The sequence below is a fragment of the Amphiura filiformis genome, chromosome 8 (genome assembly GCF_039555335.1).
Source record: "Amphiura filiformis chromosome 8, Afil_fr2py, whole genome shotgun sequence".
Classification (NCBI taxonomy): Eukaryota; Metazoa; Echinodermata; class Ophiuroidea; order Amphilepidida; family Amphiuridae; genus Amphiura; species Amphiura filiformis.
In genome coordinates this window covers 7,071,137-7,095,756 of record NC_092635.1, presented here as the reverse complement: position 1 = coordinate 7,095,756, position 24,620 = coordinate 7,071,137, and the positions used below count along the sequence as shown (strand labels likewise).

General features: G+C 36.1%; 2 protein-coding genes across 2 annotated transcripts; both read right to left on the bottom strand.

Annotated features, from left to right (window-relative positions):
* Positions 1-4,924: 4,924 nt before the first annotated feature.
* On the bottom strand, positions 4,925-12,843 carry LOC140158206 (mitogen-activated protein kinase kinase kinase 12-like). The gene is made up of 2 exons (XM_072181330.1): positions 12,740-12,843; positions 4,925-6,091 (listed from the first exon to the last, which is right to left on the bottom strand). The coding sequence occupies exon 2, from the start codon at positions 6,079-6,081 to the stop codon at positions 5,275-5,277; it is 807 nt and encodes a 268-aa protein (XP_072037431.1). The 5' UTR covers positions 6,082-6,091; positions 12,740-12,843; the 3' UTR covers positions 4,925-5,274.
* Positions 12,844-17,071: 4,228 nt separating this feature from the next.
* On the bottom strand, positions 17,072-18,196 carry LOC140158444 (adenosine receptor A1-like). The gene has a single exon (XM_072181536.1). The coding sequence runs from the start codon at positions 18,194-18,196 to the stop codon at positions 17,072-17,074; it is 1,125 nt and encodes a 374-aa protein (XP_072037637.1).
* Between the last annotated feature and the right edge of the window lie 6,424 nt (positions 18,197-24,620).

Genomic DNA, 24,620 nt, shown 5'->3' with positions numbered 1-24,620 from the left:
CTTAAACCCCATTAAAAGCTATTAAACCAAGATAACACTCATTGAAACAGCTCAACTGATTAAATCGGATCTTCTCTGGTTGTTCACATGTGTCTGTTTTTGGATGTGCGATATCGCAATAAAGCTGGTATTATAGCTTCATAATTCAGTCAGTCTGTTGGGTAACCGATTATAAAGGAAACGGAAGGCCACAATGGTATGTGGACCTTTGTTCACGAAATGAGACAATGACCTGCTTTTTGTTAACCAGTATTCTTGAAAATGAGCAACATAATGATTGTTGACTTAACACTGTTTGGAAATAATTTCTTCATATTTTTGGTGTTATTTGTCGTTTACATATTACTGCCCAAAACACTAAAGTACGCCCCTCTCCAAACACCTAAATTAGCTAAAAATTTAGGACATGTTACAAAACTATATTTTCTAGAATTTCATAGAATAATTTAAATGTAGCTTGTACCGTTTTTTTTGTGTCATCTTTCAGAACGGAGCGGTCCGTTATAGCTCAATATTTTCGGTCAAATCTCCATTCAATTAACACGCGGGGAGCTGGCTAGCTATGAGCTAGCTATGCTTTGCCCTCACTCATATTTTACAAAAGTGCGACCATTTCTGAACATCTAACCTAGCTGTAATTTTAGGTCATGTTAGAGAAATATATTTGCTAGAAGTCATTGGAGAATAAATTAAATATTGGCTGGTTATTTTTCACACAGTGATGTTAACTAGGCAAGTGTCCATTCTTCCAACATACATCATTTGTAGAGGTCACGCGTCAATGAGAGCACTGTGTATTGTGTATAGGAAAACGGACAGTAACTGCAGTATGAGTTGTTGAATTTGTTCACCGTGCCATTGCATTCAATGAGTTTCTTTGTAGAATAGGATAGGAAGAAAAGATTCTCCACTGTGTTCATTTTGTAATCAGAATTCAGAGAGCTTTCTTCATGTTTTTTGTGAATGTCCAAAAGTGAAACCAGTCTGGGAAGCACTTCAGAATTTTATTAATTCTATTAAAACACCACACTGATGATATTAAAGTGACTTATGTTTGGAGTGCACAATGATGATTTTCTTACGTATATTTTTCTTTGCTAAAATTATATATAGATAATCCAAATTCTCTAATGTGATCCCTTCTTTCAGGGCTCTTAGATTATTTTTTCTATCGAAGAGGAAAATTGAGTATAATAATTATTGCCAAAAAGAAAGGAAAGTTGGGAAAACATTTCGGAAAGTGGAAGGTTGATTTTGACCTGTAGATGGAACACTGATACTTTTTTTTGTTGTGTGTTTTTGATTTGGGTTGATGGGGTGGGGTGTGTGTGTTTGTGTTTTTTGCATTGATTTTTAACCTGTGTCTAATTATTGTTTTTCTCTTTCTTCAAAAATAATATAAAAAGGCCATGTATTTTGTTATTATGTTGCTGAAATGAAATTGGTTGGCAGTATATAGCACTACAGTGGCTGTCAGAAGATAAAAAAAGAGACAAATATTGCTCTATGAAAAAGGATGTTTATCCAGGACCAATTACTAGTAATTACCTCCCTTTGGCCAATTTCACTCCCAGCTGGACAAGCCCACCCCAATGAGAAACCACAGTAGACAAGCCAAAAGATAGAAAATTGTTATGTAGGGCCTAATAATGGTAGGTCTATTATGGAATCTGTTGGCACACTTTTCACACCATGTTGATAGCTATAATAGGGCATCAGCAGGGGATAATTGAAGGGATTTAGAATCTTTGATAATTATTCATTTTTAGTCATAGGGCCCCTATTTGAGTTTGTGAAGGTTGTCATTCTTTCAAGCAAGGGGCGTCAATCCGAAGTTGAAGGGGGGTGGAGGACACGTACAATGTGTGTGAAATATGCAGAAAGTGGGTATCTCGTAGCGCTTGCGGGAAGCGGGGGGTGTCTGAGGGGATGTGCTTCCCCCCTTCAGTCGGAATATTTTACAAAATGAACCGTCAAATGAAGGCATTTGGTGGACACTTTTTACACTATTTATATAGGCCTATATTGTGTAAAATTGTAGTTACAAAAACTTGGGGGGTGCACAAAGAAACAAATGGTCAGTATAAGCTTTATTCCGGCCCGATTATGCTGGGAAATATGCACACGAAAAGTTTCATACTATTTGAAGTGAAAGTTGATACAGGGTTCATTTCCCGTTCATTTTTTTCTTTGGTTGTCGGGGAGAGGGGGGTTGTCAAAGAAAGAACTAGAAACACTTAATCCCTACTGATTAAATATTTAGTCGGCTTTGTCATGTTTATCTGCGTCTTGTTTTACTTTCTTCAATCCTTCTACTTCCGTCTTTTTCCTCAATCTTCTGGTAGCCCTCTTTTTCCTCAAGGTTTTTCCTTTTTGTCACTGGCGTAGGCCCCTATATGGAAAGGTTTCTATACAAAAACGATTCTCTTATCCATCTATGGACATTTTCCAGCTCGATACACTTGAGCACACATTTTAGTACAAGAGCTCTCAAGCAAGTAGTGAATTGTCTCCACACAGTCTTTGATTACGCTATACGGTTGAGTGCATATCATCGTAAGAAGTGTGGAGCTTATACCTGGAAAATGGGCCTCTGTGATTGGTTTTTGTCGAAACCTCAAATGGTTTTTTTTATCAAACGAAAGCTAACACTTCCCCCTAAAACACTTTTGTCATTAGGTCAGCAGATAACGCAATTCAATGTTATAGCAAGGCGAATGTGGTAAATCTGTTGAAAACTACCTATCCAAGCACATTTTTGACCAAAATGTAGGTTTAAAAGTCAAAAACTCAAGTGTTCCTAATAATATTTTTTCAAATTTTATGTCATTAAATGATACTAGCGTCATTAGAATAAGCAATGGGCTATTCCAGAAAATAAATGCACATCCCTTGTAGAGGAGTAACTTTTTATTCAAAGAAATGTCTGGATTTCCAAGTCTGCTTTATAAAAACGACTGGAATTCCAGTTGCCAATGTCGCTTGAAAAAGCTTGGAAATCCAACTAAATCACGGAAATGTCTAAAATGAGCTATTAAATTCAGGATTTCTGACTTTGGACTATTTTTCTTCTGGATTTTTTCGCCTTTGGACACTTTGAAAGTCTGGATTTCCAACAATCACGACTCGACAAAAAGTCTGGAAATCCGAACTCCTCTATAGGGGGGTGTGAATCTATTTTCTGGAATAGCCCAATGGCCAATTCTCTTTAAATTGCAAATCTTGTGCGAAAAGTTATTATTCCTCCCCCCTGTTTTCGCCTGATTTGTCATACGGTTGTAAATTCAATGAACTATGACTTTGCTAAAGAGCGCTTACAAAGTGCTTTTCACCGGTCAAGTTTACGCGGACATGCGAGTATTGTTCTGTTTGTTCACACAAAACTTGTTAATACTATTGTAACCCTCATAGTGAATTTGAATGTAAATTTAAATTTGAAATGAAGGTGAATTTGAATTTGCGCGCGGAGCACAAGAAAATGTTCAAAATCAAGCTATAATACCGAATATTGCCTGTATTTTTACTATAGGCCTAAGGTAGACGTAAGTATTTGCCGAAACGTGGGGGAGGGGGCATATGATATTGTGTCCCCCATCCCAAAGTGTGAAGGGGACGTGTCCCCCTGCCCCCCGGATTGACGCCCATGCATCCAAGTAGGCTCCTATAATTAAATATAAAATTAAACTCTGAAAACCATTTTACTAGACTTACGGTTTTTATCCTGCATTGGTGCACCTTCAGGCCGCGGGCCGTCTGTTGATCTGGCGGCAATTGGTCATCTTTTCACCACTGGTGAGATAGTGTTGCCAAGGGTCGTTGGCAGGGGCCTACAATTATGTAGTCAGGAACATTCGCAAGAAGTTTGACTCTAAATCAACGACATCTGGCAACACTATCTCACCAGTGGTCAATGATGACCATTATCGCCAGATCAACAGACGGCCTAAAGATGCATGCACCTGAGGATAAAAGGTGCGATATACCATAGCCTCTAAAAAAACGCGAGTCCAGTTTGAATGGTTTTAAGAGTTTTATATTATAAATGTAATAATGTATTTATTTGTTCGTTGACTGTCCATATTGCCCACCGCAAGTTAGATATAGGTCTTACATTAGACCTGGTCTAAATGGAGGTCAGTTAAAGGGGGTTCAGAGAGACTTCAGAATAGCGGGTGCTCTGTTTTTTTCTTAAAAAGCATTTTTTCACATGAACACTTGACACATCCTAAACACAATTATTATTATGATCACAATTATTTAAAGAATATTATTTAGTTTGGCCTACGTGTTAAACAATACGTGGATAGGTCATTGAGCTTGTTTTCTAGTCCAAACATTTCCGTTACAAAGGGATATCACCAATGAATATTTCCGTTCACGGGATAAGAAGCGTACCAGGGTCAAAACCGATAAATCGGCAGTACTTGGAATTGAAAATCGGCAAAAATAAAGTATCCCCAAACTATTCCTTATTTTTCATAAATCAAAGGCAGTCGTTCTAAGCTTCATTCTGGAAAATATGACAATTAAATCTTGTAACCTTTACCTTTACATCAATTTCAATAATGCCCATGGACTTTTTATGGGTAACTTACGTTTAATTTTATAAATGTAATAATGTATTTATTTGTACGTTGTCTGTCCATATTGCACACCGCAAGTTAGATATAGGTCTTACATTAGACTTGGTTTAAATTGTGGTTAGTCCTACCACCAGGGAGATGCTTTTGATATTTAAATACCATCTTCGTTCTATGATATAAAAGGATTCTTTTTGTCTTGATCCCTTCCCTCCCCTCTCGATCGCCTTTCTTCTTTTTTCACCCCTCCCTCCTTCACTCACTCACTCCCTCTGGCTTTTAAAATGGATATTCGTGATATAAACAAATTCCATTTGACTTTATTGAATAGGCCTATAACGTTGTTATGGGTAATCGATCAGCAACTCTATTCAATTTGTTTAAATGGTGCGCCTGAAATAAGGTGGGCGGTATATAACTGTACATCGCCGGCTAACGTGTGCCTTTGTGCTTTCGGCTACTACAAAAGGTACCTCTCGCTCAAATAGGCGCTTTCACGTGACTTTCGTTTCATCACTTACTGGCAGTAGCCTGTCTGGTAAAGCGTTAAAACACTGTCAGTGTCAGGTCAGTAACCGATTTAATGGCGGAACCCTTTTGTCATGAACAAAATGTACCTCTTGATGAATAGCTTGTCGGCAAATCAAATCGGCACAAAGGAACAATTCGTTACGTAATCTATTGCTTCTCCATGTTAAAATAGCTCCATGCCCATTACAATAAACGACATTGTAGGTCGCTCTTTAGGGTCACTATTCCAGCATTGCTGCATGATGTATGACAGCTCTTTGTGGCAGCCTTCAGGTATCGATGGCTCAGTGTTTCCACTGCCCACTTCAAAGGCCACCCTGTGCCATTCCAAGTGCTCAAACGGTGGTTTCCTTGTGCAGATTTCTAGTAGCACCATACCATATGCCCATACATCAGCTGCTTCGGAAAAGATAGCTCTTCCATGTTTATTCCCCACATGAATTTCTGGTGCCATGTAGCGAAAGGTTAATCCCTTCTGGCTAGATGTTGTCTGAGACTCTTCTATCTCACGTGACAGACCAAAATCACTCAGCTTCAACAGGTTGTCTTGAAAGAGAAGGCAGTTTTGAGGCTTAATGTCCTTGTGCAGGAAGTTCTGTACATGGAGATATTCGATTGCAAGTGCCGATTCGTATGCCCACTTTCTCTGTAACTCATGTGATAAAGGCTTTGACGGATCGTGTAGGTAATCATGCAGTGAACCATTTGGTGCATATTCCATTAGAATAAGATTGCAACCTACAGTTTCACAAATTCCTAGGAAGTCAACGATATTCGGATGTTTGAGTTGTCTCATGGTTTCCACCTCTTTCTTTCCCAACCCATAGACTACTGTTTTGCCTGCAGCTCCCTTGTATCCTTTGTAGGGCTTCTTAAATGAGACACGTCTGACAGACCCAAATCTACCTTCTCCAATAATTTCATGGAGGTCAATATTGCCCGCTTCCAGTTTACCAATTGAAGCACCCATTTTGATGTATCTGTGCGATGAATAATTTAAAAAAAGCAACAATTAAAATGTGCTCAATATTTACTTTGTAAGAACCTGCTCGCAAACTAAGACAAAAAGAAGACAATTTATACCCAAAGTGGCTTATTTTAGGTGATTACCTAGTATCTTATCTAGCATTGAAAACAAAATTATTGTTAGCTGCAAGGAAAATACCAGAGATAAAACAAATAAGCATGTCTCAGAAATTAGATTCTAAAGATCATATTGCTGTCTTAATTAACACATTCTCAAACCCGTGTCGGATTTAGCTCGATTGGACCAATTTAAAATTTGACCTTAGACCCCCTAAATTTTGACCTTTGGGGGTAATTAATATTTTTAACATTTTAAGAATGTCGTAAGGATCATTCCTGTTGAATTTGAGCTTGATTGGACCAATTTTAAAAATTCCGTAATTTTACTGGTCCCCGTAAAAGTATGGGGAAACCACTGGCAGCAAATTTTCCGGTTATCCTGTAATTTGTTGTTTTTACGGGATAATTTGCTGCCAGTGGTTTCCCCGTACTTTTACGGGGACCAGTAATTACGGAATTTAAATTTTACTTTCAGTGTGTTTAAGCAGGATGAAGTGGGAGTTAGTGATACACATGGGTTTGTTGTAGTATTACATGTAGATGTGTGGGTGCGTGTGGAGGTAGGTAGCTAGCTCTAATCACAAAAAAGCTTTTTTGCTTACGGCTGGTTCCCGTAAAATTACGGGAAATTTGAAATACGGGCATCCGTTTACGATCATTTTTCACAGTGTTCATTTCCCCATACTTTACATTTGACATGACCCATTTGGGGTCAAATGTCGCGCATGAGTAATTTTGGCTAAAAATGTGATATTTACCAAAAATGCTTCTTCTACAGCTCACGTGGTACAGTAATGAGACATGGACATTGACATTGCTATAGCTGGGGCCTACCCAGCAAACACAAAAACGTTTTTAAAACGTTTTAAATAAGTTATATTTTGGCTGTTGGTTTAGGTAAAAACATTTTAATAACATTAAAATGTCGGGTTATATAAAGGTCATGAAAACATTTTAAAACGTTTTGTATGAAAACACACTACAACAATATTTTTAAAATGTTTTCAAAAATGTTATTGTAAACTATTTTCACAAACATTTTTTACCAAATATTTTGTCAACACTTAATTGCAATTCTTTGTAAAAACCACATGTGCCTGCTAACGGTCAAAAAATTTTTATTGCATGAGGTGAAAGGGCTTTGGTAGTAGGTTACAAAAAGTCACATCAAAAATTCCTCCGGAGCTTGTTGCCATAGCAACGGCAGATGTTATGATTTTGGCGATTTTTGCTTATTTTGGGGTGAAAATAAGGGAAAATATGTAATTTTCTGAATTGCTTTAGACTTTAAATTTGAGGTCACATTAAAAAAGCAACCTTACGACCATAAAGTATTATCTTTGTGCTTTCCCCAGATGTAAAAAATATTTCAATAATATTTCCCTATGTGCAATTTTAGGGCTGGGCAACATTGCCACTTTCGCACTTTTGAAAAAATGCAATTTTTACCCTATCTTTGAAGTCTAAAAACTAATTTTGCTTGAGCACCCAGAATTATTTCCTCTTTGTTGGTACTTGGGTAGACATTGCCCCTTCCAAATTTGGTAAAAATCTCTGGGGCTATTTGACCTGTAAAGCCAGTGTTGCCAGAAAGTTTGATAATTTTCAAAAAATGCATTTTTCGAAATAATGCATTTTCTACATATTTACTCATGTAACCTTTAATACCACCAACTTAATTGAAATATTTGCACACTTTGCACACATGATTAGACACACAGTGCAACGGAAGCAACACTTTGAGGCTGGGGACAAGTCCTGTGGACTGCAAAAACCGGTATTGCTAGAAAATCTTACTTTAATCCAAATTTCCAATTTGTGCGTTTTAAAGTTATTTATTCGGTTTAAAGTTTATACTATCAATGTTAGTTGAATAAAATGTGCATTTAAACATCATCTGATACAATACAGGTTCAGACACATGGGCAAGTTTCTCGACAGGTGGCTTAGTAAGCCTTAGGCTTAGGTGACCTCGAGGATACTAAGCCTAGTTTCGACCAAAAATGGTATTTTTTACATGGGAAATATTTTGAAAAATGACATATGCATCTTGGAAAGTGTATCAGCTTATTAAGATGGATGTTTAGATCAAAAAAGTAAATCACAACATTTTTCTGTGACCTATGGTTTTTGACCTATGACCTCTTGGAATTCATAAATAGGCCTAAAATGCAGGTTTTTAATGATTTTGGTCATTTTTGGCAAAAATTGACCAATTTTTAACCACCATCTCAAACAGGTTTTTAAACTTAGGCAATGATGGTGTTACCAGATTATATGACAATTAATTTACCCATACCTGTAATTTTTGAGTTCGTCAAAGCATGCGAGCATTTGTTTAAAAATGTAGCCTGGTAAAATGAATGATACGCACAATAATATAAACTTCAAACTCCCATGGGGGCATCAATATTGACGTTTGCATTATTTGACACCCTTATTGAATATCTCCCCTAAATTAAGACATCTGTTTGTTGTTCCGATGCCATAAAACAACGAAAAGGGACCCAAAACTACCACCCCTAATTTGGGTTTTTTTTTGTCCAAGTTAGTGGGATCCATGCACGTTTGCGGACACCCGATACTCGCGGGTACACCATACATGATCACACACTTTTAAAATGTTCGCATAAAATGTAAATCAACTGATACAAATCATGTGAAAGTTTTGATTATTGCACTATTCTTATATTAAAACGGTTTGCAAAGTTTGTTTGTTTTTTATTTTTTTTAAATCAACATTTTGATGCAAAAAAGCTAACAAATTATATTAACATATTCTTCATTAGACCGATGTTTTTTTACAAACGTAATGGAGTAATTATACCTCCCCCCTAAACGAAACTAATTTCGTTTTATATAGGACGTCATCGATCTTTTGGTTTGTTCCCTAAGACCTAGTCCATACTGACTTCATCGATCCATGCATGCTTTAATAGTAAATGCGAATCTCAAGGTTTGTAAATTGAATTCGGGCCCTTTTGTCTGTTTAAATAGTGCAAAATGATGCACCAAATGGCTTGAATTGGACCTTCATTTTGCAAAATTTTCCAACTTCTGACACCCCTGCGTAATCCATATACAGGTGGTTATTTTCCCTCATGCTTTCGCGCATTTGTCAATATATGTTTAACACAATTTATAGGCCTACAATAATAGGGAAAAACTTCTCCACGAAAGGCTTCATGGACCGCTCATTTGACAAATTTTTGGCTTTTTCAAACTAAAATTTTACACACTAATAGTGCCAAAATGGTCCACCAAATAGCTTCAATTAGGTCTTCATTTTGCAAAAGTTTCTTACTTCTGAGGGGGGACGCGATGGCCGCTCCATTTTGTACATTTTTATCTAGTTTTTTCTCAAATCGCCCCTTTCTGACTGCCCTGGATCCGCCACTGCCAAGATAGACCACATCATTTTACATTTCAGGTGGGATAGACCTATGGGGGGGGGGCAGCTATAGCTGCCATTGAGGTGTAGGAATGCATGAAATTCATGAAATTGGATTCTTCTACAAATAACAATATAGCCTCGATTCTTTGTTAGCCTTGTGTGCCATGTTTCGTTAAAAATTGTGTAGCCTGTTGAGTCAGGTTTAAAACGCATCATTCTCATATTTTAGATTACACAAATATCTGATATATTTACATGCAGGTTACATCCCGGGGGGTTACATCACACAAATTTATGTCTGGAAAATGTACTTGAACCATTGCTATGACGTCAATTCATTACTGTAGATTATTTTCTACGAATGAACACTTGACACGTTTCTATGCATTAAGAATCCACAGTTTTAGAGAGTATTGATAGGCTTATTGTTAGTATAAAGCAAAGGTTTAAATCAGCAAATACACTTGAAACTGTTATTCCTTGATACGAGTTCACTCGGCTATGTCTTGTGGATTCGTAATCAAGAATCAGCAGTTTCGTGTATTCTCATTAACAGGATTGTCATAAAAGCCTAAAAAAATGTTTGATTGGCATAACATTTTAAGCTATTAGGAGAATTCAAAGAGATGACAGTTTCCATGGAAACGGCCATTTACACACATTTTTTGTTAATTTTACTGGGAAATTAGCTCTATTTGACAGATATATTTGCTTAAAAATGAGCATTAATGGCCGTTGCCATGGAAACTGCATACTCGTTGAATTCTCTCAATAGCCTAAAATTAAAGAAGCTCTATTTATCAATAAAGGTAAGTGTAATTTAAACTTTTGTAATGCAAAAAATTGCTAAAAATGGTAAAAAAGAGTCAATTTTTGCCCAAAATGACCAAAATCATTAAAAACCTGCATTTTAGGCCTATTTATGAATTCCAAGAGGTCATAGGTCAAAAACCATAGGTCACAGAAAAATGTTGTGATTTACTTTTTTGATCTAAACATCCATCTTAATAAGCTGATACACTTTCCAAGATGCATATGTCATTTTTCAAAATATTTCCCATGTAAAATTACCATTTTTGGTCGAAACTAGGCTTAGTATCCTCGAGGTCACCTAAACCTAAGGCTTACTAAGCCACCTGTCGAGAAACTTGCCCATGTGTCTGAACCTGTATTGTATCAGATGATGTTTAAATGCACATTTTATTCAACTAACATTGATAGTATAAACTTTAAAACGAATAAATAATTGTAAAACGCACAAATTGGAAATTTGGATTAAAGTAAGATTTTCTGGCAATACCGGTTTTTGCAGGACAGGACTTGTCCCCAGCCTCAAAGTGTTGCTTCCGTTGCACTGTGTGTCTAATCATGTGTGCAAAGTGTGCAAATATTTCAATTAAGTTGGTGGTATTAAAGGTTACATGAGTAAATATGTAGAAAATGCATTATTTCGAAAAATGCAGTTTTTGAAAATTATCAAACTTTCTGGCAACACTGGCTTTACAGGTCAAATAGCCCCAGAGATTTTTTACCAAATTTGGAAGGGCAATGTCTGCCCAAGTACCAACAAAGAGGAAATAATTCTGGGTGCTCAAGCAAAATTAGTTTTTAGACTTCAAAGATAGGGTAAAAATTGCATTTTTTCAAAAGTGCGAAAGTGGCAATGTTGCCCAGCCCTAAAATTGCTCATAGGGAAATATTATTGATATATTTTTTACATCTGGGGAAAGCACAAAGATAATACTTTATGGTCGTAAGGTTGCTTTTTTAATGTGACCTCAAATTTAAAGTCAGAAGCAATTCAGAAAATTACATATTTTCCCTTATTTTCACCCCAAAATAAGCAAAAATCGCCAAAATCATAAAATCTGCCGTTGCTATGGCAACAAGCTCCGGAGGAATTTTTGATGTGACTTTTTGTAACCTACTACCAAAGCCCTTTCACCTCATGCAATAAAAAAATTTTGACCTTTAGCAGGCACATGTGGTTTTTACAAAGAATTGCAATTAAATAACATTATGTTAAAATATTTGCCCCCAGCAAACACAGAAATGTTCTTAAAATGTTTTCTTCAAAACGTTTTAATAACATTTAAATGTCGGGTTATAATAAAGATCATAAAAACGTATTTAAAACGTTATTGCAAATATTTTGGGCAAACATTTTTCGCAAAATATTTTTTCAACCCAAAAATATGATTCTGTTTAGAATGTTTTGTATCAGGTTTTCAAAAATGTTATTGGAATGTTATTAAAACGTTTTTATACCCTTTATATAACCCGACATTTAAACGTTTTCTGTAAAACATTTTTGTTTGCTGAGCAGTAGATTATCAAAAATGTTTTTTAAGGTTATGAAACCGTTTTATACTCTTAATATACCCTTTATATAACCCGACATTTAAACGTTTTCTGACAACCTTTTATAACCTTTTGCGAATGATGTCGAAAACGTTTTGTGTTTGCTGGGTATGTAATCTTAACAGATTTGAGAGAGATACATAGCCATGCAGATTTGAGAGAGATACATGGCCATGCAGATATGGCAGCTTTTAAGAATGTATTAAAATACATTCTCATGTGCATCGATCAGCAAGAGCATTCAATTTATTTAACTGAAGTGACTAAAGTCATGTGGGTGATAAAAAGCTATAAAAATGTGTACATCGACAGCTAAAGCCTGCTTTATAGGCTTGAGAAACGCACAAACACACCTTTGGGATACGTGAGAACAATGGTACCACTGTTTAGTGGTGTAGACCTACTTAACTTTCTATTCATCACTCATTGACAGTCACCTGCCAGGTAAAGCGTTAATTTGCTCTCGGCCAGTTACCAATTTGATGGAACCCTTTTGTTCGAAACAAATGGCACACTTTTATGAATAGCATGTCGGCAAATCAAATCGGTATCAATGGAACAATGCATTACGTGATCTATTGGGTCTCCATGTTTATATTAAACCTCCTTGCGCCTACGTGTCGTGCACTATTGTGTATGTGTAAGGTATGTGTAATGCAGACCTTGGCCACAGTAATCTGTGTCGTATATTGAATAACGATTTGAAGAAAAATGCAATGTTGATAGTGTAGTTATTCTATTACCATAATTATTATGTTTTAAATTTTATTCACATGCAAATACTTACCTCGAGTAGATATAAGTTCAACCCGTTTACTTTCTACTTCCTCATCGTAAACTTATCACCCCGAGTGCTTGTTCATATATAGAAAGAAGCAGTGTTGCCCAAACTTAACCTCGGAGACAAATAGACCTAATATTGTCTTGACAAAATATCCCTCAAATCCAAAACCTATGGTGTATTTTGGTTCCAATATGTGATATATTCCTCAATGGACCTACAGAGGAATGGAATTATAAGACTTCAATCTTGTATCTCTTTATTAGGTGACAAAGATATGACCTTGGCAACTCAAATCTAAAATGGCAACCCTGGCACCCAAATTCAGTCATTCAAGTTTAAAGAAACTCATCCCCAAGTGGCATTGTGACAGGTTATTTGTTAGTTTTTGTTGACTTTGGTATTCATTATGCATATAGAATGTTTTCAAAAATGTTTTCTGAATGTTATTAAAACGTTTTTTACCCGTTATACTGTATAACATATAGACATTTTCTGTAAAACGTTTTGTGTATCAAAATAGTATTAGCATACTTTGAACAACTGCACAATTTAAATATATATATGTTAAAAATTATTAAATATATACAACACCTAAAATTTAGATTAAAAAAAAACTTAAACAAACCTTATTTTAAACTCAAATTTTTTAACACTTTTAACACTTGTTTTCATTGGTTGTGTACACTACTTCTTGAATCTTTTCAGATCTTTTTAGTTCCCCTGCTGGTCATTTGGTACTGTATGTTTTTTAAACAATTTCAATAATAATATATTCTAAAATCTTATTGAATTTCTGGTACATAATAAATATACGTTTACCTGTAACATGAAATCAATCAAATTTGTACTTAATTTTTGGACGAAGCAATATCGGAATTGCATTTCTTGCTTTTGTAGTTAAATATTTCAAATTTAATGATTAGAAGGCCAATTCATAATGCCCTCAAAGCAATATTTGTAATTTTGTGAATAGTTGCTACGTTGTACCAGTTACCACTTTTGTCAGCGTTTGAAGAAAATGAAATCAATATTCAATACCATTTTCGTCAGAGAAAAACACTGAAGAATATGCCTTCAGATGATTAAATTATAAATAAATAACTACAGCCTATGTACCGGGGCAAAAAATAAGAATATCTAATTTGTTATTTCTCAACCCATGGGCTAAAGGCAACATTGACCACTTGATTTGTTGGGAGTGGTCTTTCTTTTTATTGCTATTTTTAACAATTCTGTTTGTTACTGTCTTTTCTCTCCATACAGGCTTAGATATTACAATTGTTACAATTCTTATAAATAAGATTTAAATGGATAGTCCTGATTGATTTGACATAGTAGCTATTTTCCTGCAAGGGTGTTGTATCCGAGGCAGCTACCTTAAGCTTTTTAGCTTGGCTTGAGCATTTTGTTTGAGCCTGGTCTCATTGGGCATCCATGTGTGTGTGTCTGCCCAGACCAACTGGTTAAACAAACAAACAAACAAACAAACAAACAAACAAACAAAAATAAACAAACAAACATGAGAGAAAGACACTCCTTTGCATGGAGTCCTGAATTTTAAGTTTGGAGGCCGATATCTTGAAAATTGTAGAAGCTAACCCTACCCATATCTCGAAACTAATTCGGAAGACTACTCTTATAGACTGGTTCTAAGAACGCTTTGCCTCAATTTTTACGAAAACTGGGACTTTTGACCTATATATCACAAGCAAATCGACCTGTGACCAGTGGCGTAGCCAGGATTTTTGAACCGAGGGGGCACAACTTGTAAATGTACCGACGGAAATATTTTTTGCCGACGGAAGTTGTGATTTGTTGACCCACATTTTTTTTTGCATGGTTTGAAAAAAAAAAGAAAAAAAAAAAAAGACAAAAAAAAAAAGGATAATAGGCGATACCAACATAAAAACACACAATTTGTATGTAAAATTCAATTTCATTCACAATTTTTCATCATTTTTTTTTAGAATTCTCCCCTTTTTTCTGTCACCCTGGGTGAATAATAGCCTATTTTTAACCCATGAACCGACGGCCATGACGGCACCGGCCCCCACTGGCTACGCCGCTGTCTGTGACCTTATGTGCTCCATAACTTCTTAGGTCGTAAAGCCACAAACATTACATTTCTGTGATTCGTGGGGCCAGACAAATAATTTGACATATTTGAAAGTGTTATTGGAATAAAAATAATTTTTGCCCCCCTATGCGATCCTATGGTGTCATTTGGGGGTCTTTTTGAAGGTCACGGTCTCAAAATATTGCATAACAGACAACAGATTCGAGTTTAGTATACCCAAATGAACAAAAATAAGTAAATAAATAAAGCTGGTTGACAACTTTTACGCAAACTTGCCGCTAGGAACGCGATTTTCCAAAATAGAACCAGTCTATTATATTGAAACATATATTAAATGATCATCGATTTGAAATTGATTAGTGATATTTTTATATTCAATTTTTTGCCGAAAATGTCTAAAAGCGCGAGAAGGAAAAACGCACTTCTACGTGTGTATCAATTTAATGGGACGCTTAATTTGTGGTGTGCTCCCTAATTGAACGCCGTCATTCCGAGGATAGCCAAAGTAAATCGAAGCTATTACATTTCGTGCTTGCAACACGTATAAATTATTTATACCCCAACTTTGGCCTAAAGATAAAACGATTTTCAAATTCAATTTTTTTGATCGACAGATGAAATGCAGACTACACCAACAAGTCTTCTGAATAAATGGCGAGGTTTACATTAATCAAAAATTGGGATGTTCTAAGGGGTCCAAAATTGATACGTTTACGGGCCACACTTAACTCTCAGTACAAATTCTTGCAGGAGAAATAGCTAGAAATGTTACCAACAGAATCCTATCAAAATTAGGTTCTGCAAATTACGTCAAATTATTGTCAATGAGATATACAGTAATATGGCCTCGTGTTTCAAAAGGTTTAATGGGCATTTTGGGGAATAAAAACTGTTCAAAAATTTCAATGGGCATTTTTAGGAGTAAAAACTTCACGATTAAAGACGGTAAAAAATTAATCAAGAAATATCAAAGCAAATCAAAATAGGTGTATGAAACACGTGAATTAAAACAGATGTACCATTTCTTTCTTGATTACGATAATTATGTAGTTGTAATGACAATTTAAATATTATCCATATTCATTCTGACCAAAACATTTAGTGACCTTAAAACATCATTACTTAGCTCGCTCATTGTTAGATATCTTTGCAGAATAACATGAGAATGCTTTTGGTAATGGCATTAAACCAAAATGGCAAAAAGCTAATAATGTATCACTCTAATTGAAGGAATAATAAAACAGACGCATGAAACATTAAGTTAACTTTTTAGCATACAGTGTATTTGTTTGTTATCATGGTCATTATTCATGTTTTATCCAGAATAACAAAAACCATCAATAGGCTATTCCAGACAATAGATGCACACCCCCTATAGAGGAGTACGGATTTCCGGAATTTTTGTCCAGTCGTGATTGTTGGAAATCCAGACTTTCTAAGTGTCGAAAGGCGAACAAATGCAGCAGAAAAATAGTCCAAAGTCAGAAATTCTGAATTTGAGAGCTCATTTTAGACATTTCCGTGATTTTTCGTTCAAGCCTTTTCAAGCGACATTGGCAACTGGAATTCCAGTCGTTTTCAGAAAGCAGACTTTTAAATCCAGACATTTCTTTGATTAAAATGTTACTCCTCCATAGGGGGTGTGCATTTATTTTCTGGAATAGCCCAATGTTACTATTTGTACTTGAATCAGTAAAAAAGTAAAGCAGACGCATAAAATTAAAAGAAACCCTCGTACAATCACTGTATTCCTTTGTCATATTATATATAATTCATTTCAAATACGTATGTTATTTATTGTTTAAATCGCCAATGTGTCAACCAAGGAGGTTTTAATAAGAATGGAGTGAAATAGATTACGTAACGCACCTTTCCTTTGTACCGATTTGATTTCCCGACAAGCTATTCATCGATTGGTACCGATTGGTTCAAGACAAAAGGGTTCCGCCATTAAATCGGAAATTAACCTGACAGCATATGGACGCTTTACCAAGCAGCCTGCTGTCAATAGGTGATCAAAATAAAGTTATGTGAACGCGCCTACTTGAGCGAGAGGTACCCTTTGTTCTTATACAGCCCACGAGTGTGATGAGTAAACCGCAAGCTCAAAAAGGCATACATTAGCCGATTCACCGAGTTACTGATCGATTACCCATAACAACGTGGCGTGGCTACCAGATAATAGGTCCATGTCTATCTGTGTCACTTTCTATCAAGTAATGTTGACTAGCTCCGAGAGAATTATAGTTTTGGATAAATTACGGCGTTGATGGTCCAAGATCTACAGTACAAGTAGGTCTATCAATAATACTCAATTTATCGTTAGCGTTGTTGATTTGATTTCTCCAACATTTGCATCTGAAAATCTTTCCAGTGAGCATCAAAAACATAAAACGAAAATCCCGATTACGAAATCCGTAAATAAGCCAATTCATGGCGGAATTACTGAAAGCCATCTTGTAGAAGATAAGTTCGTAGAGTAAAAGCTTGTGAGTGTCCTTAAAGAAAATATCGATGACGGTGATAGCTGATGCAGGCGTCCAAGCTAATATGAAACATCCCAGAATTAGTGCAACGGTCTTGGCGGCTTTCAAATCACGTTTTAAGCGAGTCCGACGTTGATTCTGTCCAGATACAGAATTTGTATCGTGATTTGTTGAGTTTATAGAATCAATAGCCGCATTTACAGCCGCGATTTGTCGCCTTGCATTAAGTGCTACCTTAAACATAGATAAATACATATATGCCATTATATTCATAGGAACAAACACGCTTAAAACAATCACTGTAATTCGAATACTCAATGCTTGGACGTATAAAAGATCACAGTATGGAGTGGTATAGTTATCCAGACGATTCCATCCGAAAATTGGCGCCAAACCAAAAAAGGCTGCCATTGTCCATGCAAAAGTGATATAAGCAACGACTCGCTTCGGACCCATCTTTACGAAATATTCAAAGGGTTTTGTGATGGCTAAGTACCTATCGTATGCTATAACTGTCAGGTGCATAACAGAACACACTGACATAGCCATAATCATGGAACTGCCTACAAGGCAACTCCATGATGTCAATGCATCAAAGAACCCGAGGGCCATAACAGCATCTACCGGTATGCAAACAACACCGACGAATAAATCAGCACCGGCTAAACTTGCCACAAAAATATAAGTTGGCGTTTGCAGCCGTCGACTTAATGCTACTGAAAGAATAACCAAAGTGTTTCCAATAACTATGGTAAAAAACAGTACTATATCGATACCGAGAAACAGAATCTGCATCCATGGTGACAGAATTGTTTGGAAATCGCGATTTGTTACGTTGTAATCATTTGGATTATCAGAACCCATTTTTGTTAATTTAGCTGTCTCTTCTCTCACCATGTCGCAATGTTACTCCAAAAGCACTTGGTAACAGACTGAGCTATTTCAAACCAAGGTACTCTAACCAAATATTAAACAGATTGCTTATTCACGTGACTTTTTACAAGTTAAATGAAATATATGTTGCCAGGAATTAGTCTATCCACTTGACGTTTCAGTACATTAGTCCCATGCTACAGTCTGTTAGTGGTTGCTACGCACGCCTGAGAAGTAATGAAATACTCCAAATATCAATACTGATGTAATGATTCTCCAACGCCCAGGCATGGCTTGCTTAATCAAATCACATTCCTAATTTGATTAAGAAGCACTTGATAGTACAAAGGAGAGTTAGAACTTGTTCAAATTATATTGTTGAAGACAATAAACACACGCAATCCTGGCACATTGTGAATGACTGCACAGTGTTAAGATCTTGATTCAGCTATCCAAAAATGCCACTAGATTAAAAAGTATTTGGTCAAAATATTTCAATTGATAGCTGAATCAAGATCTTGTCCTCCCACAACTGTTAAAGCCATATTATAACATTTGCTGAGGAAGACGCCCTCACTGAATTTTTAAAATCCCCTTTTTACACGATTAAATTGTACTTTATTAAACCAATATACCCTGCAAAAATCAAGACTCTAGGTGCTGTAGTTTTGTCAAAATCCGAGATTTTGAATAAAACGCCGGATTCGGCGCTTTATTATTACGATGGAATTATTAGTCGAACGCATACACGGTGTTCATAACACACAGTACGTACACGGCGTGCGGGACGGTGATATACACAACAAAGGGTCGTACCACAACATGACCGAAGGAGTGGTATACGTATTGGCGACATGTGCGCTGGTAGTAAATTCCAATTTTCTTTGCTTTGCCGTAGTTGTTCGGCTCAAAAATAAAAGGGATATATCTGACAGTAAAAGCTAACATTTTATGGCAAAGAAATGCTAATCTATTTTGTTTGAAAATGTTATAATATGGCTTTAAATCACTGGCGTGTGGCTATTAATATGAAATGCAGTTGCGCGAAGTCAATTAAAATCAAAGCAACATGAAGATCGCATGTTTAACCACTTCTTTTACAGTAATTAACAGTCTTAGCCTTCCACATGACCACCAGTGCATAGTCACAATTCCTCTGTATGCAGATATCAGCTCCTCAACATGGCATTCACACCACGTCTTATGAGAGATCTATCCTTCCCGTGGATATTAACTTGTAAAATTATGTATCTCTGGAGTTCTGAGTTGTGAAAACCTTTTCAGATAGCCCTACAAGACGAAATCCAGAGGGGTAAGATAAGGAGATCTTAGGGGCCATTCCACTTGGTGCTTCAAATGAATCACACGATTGCCAAACAATTCTGCAAGGCGTTCTGTTAATTGCTTTAAAGAAAGTGGTGAAACACAACATTTTTACACGGCTCCCAACGAGTCCTTATTAATGGTCACACGCCAGTGATTATACAATTGTGGGAGGACAAGATCTTGATTCAGCACTCAACTAAAATATTTTGACCAAATATCTCATACCTTTTAATCTAGTGGCATTTTTCAAAGTGTATACTATAGATTGATACACCCTGCATTTGAAAAAAAAAACACGAATTGTCTTTTAATTAGGTAAGCAGTTTAACAACGAGCATGGATTCTACCAGACATTCTCATTCAGACTACATATCATGATATACAGTGCAGCAGAACGTCTTACCGTTCTCTTTCAGAAGTAAACTGCTTACAAAAGGTTTCGTTACACTTAAAAACCAAAATGGTATTGAGCAAATGAATAAATTCACTGGATGCTCACTCTGCAATCTCCCAAAGTAAAACATATGATATGGTCTACTGTGGATTGTGTCGGACTTTATGGAAATGGTTACAATTAGTATCATCTGGATACAGATCTGACAGGCGGCCATAGCCTTTATTATGACTGAGATTGGCAAAATGTCATGAGAGATTGTAAACTCTCTACATGTTGTCATTGTTGTGCTTCAAAAGAGGTATATTTAAACCAGTATACATAGCCAATAATGTGCTATTCTAATACAGCAACGAAGGAGAGTTTGAGAGACTTGCTGGAGTCTGGTTTATATTAAACAGCAAATCTGTCAAGTGAAGCAGTGTTAAAAGAAGCCTGTTTCCTGGAGGAGTAAAGAGATTTGGAGATCTGCGCAAGGAGTTAAGTGTTAGGATAACGGCGCAAGGAGTGAAGAGATTTGGAGAGCTGCGCAAGGAGTTTAGTATTGGAGAACGGCGCAAGGAGTTTAGTATTAGGAGAACTGCGCAAGGAGTTATAAACGAACGTGTTTGGAGAACGACACAAGGAGTTTAGTATTTGGGAGAAAGCAGCACCATTTTCTTGTGAGTATTTTATACCCAATGATTTATAAATGCAAGTGTACAATGGACTTCGCTGATTTTCGCAGGACAAGTAAATAAGGATATATACATCAGCCGTCCAGAATATATTGCAAGAACTCTAGAAGAAGACTGCAGGTTAAGTACTGAATAGTTAAAATATTATTGTGATTGTGTGATTATTTTATATGTGCATTTGTTGTCATATATATATTGTACCAATCATATATATACATGTATTACTTTCAATTAAAGACTTAGATTTTGTTAACTTAATCAAACAGTGTATTTGTGTTGTACATTCGTGTGAATTTGGTTAAAAGGTGATTTTGGCCTTGAGTCAGTACGACTCGTAACAATAGAGAAAACGTTTGTGGATACATTGACACCAAGAAAGTTAAAAACTTCTCCTGTTTTTAAAACAATTTTACACATTTTAAATGTGTGGGAAAAGAATTAGATGAAACCGGCAAAGTTTTCTTGCACATGCAAACAGCTTATCTTGTCGTATTCGCTGTCGAAGTGACGTAATGATCGGATTAACTACCATAGCAATGGATGAATACAATTTTTGACTATTATTATAATAATTATTATTAACAAAAACGTATATTATATTGTCAAAAATTAAGTCCATTTCAGAGCACATCTTTACTCTCATCTCAGTTAAACAGCTTTTAAATTAAATATCAATTTTGCTATTGTTACTACTCTCGAGATAAAAGCTTTTAGATCTCGGGTCTTTCTTTCTATTGCAGGTTGGTATTAAGAAATAAGATTACCTTTGTTCAAGCTTTTCCACTCAGTAATATAATAATTCTTAGTGCTATATGTAAAGATATAATTACTTCGTCGATACTTTCCTGGTGAATATGCTTGGCTAAGTCTCGATGCATGAGATGAGATCAATCGTATGCGCAAAGAAATGTCAAAAATTGGAAGGTCACGTTTTATGAAATATCAAATTCGTCCATATCCCACATTTAGGAGACATAATTTTACGAGTTTTAAGGGGGTACTACACCCCTCGATAAATTTGTGTCTATATTAGCATTTTTCTCAAAAACTAATAACACAGTGGTAACAAAAGTTATGTATACTATAGGAATCCAATTATTACACTTGAATTTCAGTGACCCAAGACAAGCGGTTCGTTATTTATGATAAGAAATAAGGTACCGCTAGGATGTACCTCATTTCCTATCATATATACTGAACCGCTTGTCTTGAGTCACTGAAATTTCAGTGTAGTAATTGGATACCTTGCCCCAATAATATACATAACTTCTGTTACCAGTGTGATATTATTTGTTGAGAAAAATGCAAAAATAGTCACAAATTTACCACAGAGGTGTAGTACCCCCTTAAGTTAATCTTTTTCTAATACGTTTCTCATCATATTGATACCATTCTAGTAGCATTGTTGTTTGTTTCAAATCTTTAATCCAAATTCCCTTGTGGTGTGTGCAAGATGATAATGTTCGTGTTTCTTGTCTTCTCTTAACGCCAAAGGTTTGAAGCAACTTATGTTGTTCCTTAAGCAGATTGTTTCATGGGAATCAGCACAATGTAAACTTTTGCATGAGATGCGCAAATTAGTGATTGAAATCATCAGAAACTTGGGAATTTTGTTGGGTTTTACGTTGGAAGTTTTATATCTTAGTCACAATCACAAAGTCACAATGCTGCACTCCGGGACTTCTGTTATGATGAAATCTAGTAGAACATGCAACTAATCATGTAAATTTTGACAGCGTCTAACGTTTACAATAATATTCCCGTAATCTCTATACGGAATTAATAATAATGGGATGCTTTGGTCCAGATGCCAGAATAACCAACACCCCATGTTTATTGCAATACTACCTAAATTGGGCAATAACAATGTAATAACAGGTGCTTTGAGTCCAGCCTTATTTTGTAGAAATCATGCGCAAAATCACAAAATCAGGCAAATTATGTAGAGTTTAATAATGCTGAATAATTCTGCATATGGGCCAGGTGAAGAATAGGAGTTGACATGTTTGGGTTGAAAATGCCTGTTTCTAATTTGTTGTTCTATTTACCCAAATATGACAATATTAAAATGGCGATAACTTCACAAATAAATCGAGTATAATAAACGCAACATACGGGTGTACTAACTGTTCTTAAAGCAGTGTCCCGCAGAGTACCATAATTAAAGGGCCTTTTACCTTTTGCTTCAATCATTAATAATGTAATTTTGATCGATTTTTAAAGTGTTTTTGTGTACTTCAAAGCAATTATGACGCGTTGCTGTTAACAAATGTACGATACGAATTAATAACACGTACGAAGAAGCAATGACAAATTGAGAGCTTTATATGACAGATACACTGGTAGGATTTCTACATCTAATAATTAGATAATGAATACGACGTGCTTGATTCACGATCATTGCGTGCCTGGACTTTTTGTCAGAGGGAGCAAAAAAAAAAAAAAAGAAAGAAAAAAAGAAGACCAGTGAGCATTAGTTCGGTCCAAATTTACAGGATATCTACCCGCGTAGCGCGCAAAACATTGATATACATCTGGTTCATTTCGCGCGACTAGCGGACAAACATGTGCAATTCTACACTATTTTATACCCAAATCAAGGTATTTATATAAAAGTAGGTAAGTTTTCTCGACATATGTAATAGACCTTTTTCCCTCTTTCCCATCATGCACTATTCCAGGGGGTATGAGTGTCGCAAAATACATCATCTCCCCGGGGTAGTACAGAGTTATGTTCATTACATTCTGGAATACGGACATTTCGGCTGGTGCTTTCATCACAAAAAAGGAATCCCCGATCATCACGATAATGGCGCGCGATCACCTTTCGGGGGCAAAAAACAACATTTCTATGCCTTATGGCCATGGTGTCGTCACCAAAAAAGTTTCCTGCTATTGAAACCTAACTTTGTATACATTTTATAGACATATTGGTGAAAAACTAATGACGGGACACGCAGTGATATTTTGTCGGCGTCCGTTTCACTTTTTTTCGGAGATGAAAATAAGACGTAAACAAATATCTCTTACACAGATGTTCTGCATCGCTCCGTAACTGCATCACTCGTGTATTCAATAATTGCATAATTAGTAACATCGATGGCCTTTCCGATAATCCGCATATATGGAATCAGTATGCCCATATTAAGACAAAATAATTGCAAAGGTCTGGCAAAGACCATCGGATGCACACGATCTATGAGGTTGATGAACTACGTCATACCCCCCCTGGAATAGTGCATTGTGGGATAGAGGGGAAAAAGGTCAATAGAGAGCTTGCGATTTCCAAACGTACGTATCATACGCTCAATCATACGCCTGTGAATCTATTCAAACTTCCGTCACACGAGAGTGATTTTGAATAGATTCACGGGCGTATGATACGTACGTTTGAAGATCGAAAGCTCTCCGTTGGTTTTCGCAGTACCCGGTACAGCCGGTCCCTGTGTGAGTAGTCAAGATTAGATGTGTCTCTAATATCATCAGGATATGCAAAAGGATGCAAAACAGGATGCCCTGAGGAAGTCAGAAACATTCCTCGACGTACAGAATGTAATTTGGTGTTCCTATGTGCTTTCAGTTCTCACAAAAATACTAATTGCTGTTGAGCTGTAATCCTTCTTGGTTTTAAGGTTTAAAAATTTCAGTTGATATTTATTTGTTTTTAATATAATTTTCTATCAAATTTATCTGATACTAGAAAGGTCAATATCATACGGTACAATGTCAATCGTAAGAGAAATCGCCACATCAATATTTACGGTTCTTAAGCACTTTTAATTAAAATTATAGAATAGAAGAGCAAGTATGTGACATTGTAAGAGCTGAAATGCTGTTACAATCTGTACTATGTCCGTCCTTGGCATTTTAGCTATTATATGACAGGCCAAATCAACACACAAGCAAACCTTAAGAAAGTAATAGATGCATATGTCTCAGCAACAAACAACAACTAGAATTATGTATGCAAAAGTATATCCGTATGAGCTATTTCATAATAATTCAAAACATGACCTTCGGTGGTGATCGCTTGATAAACAACGTTGTAAAT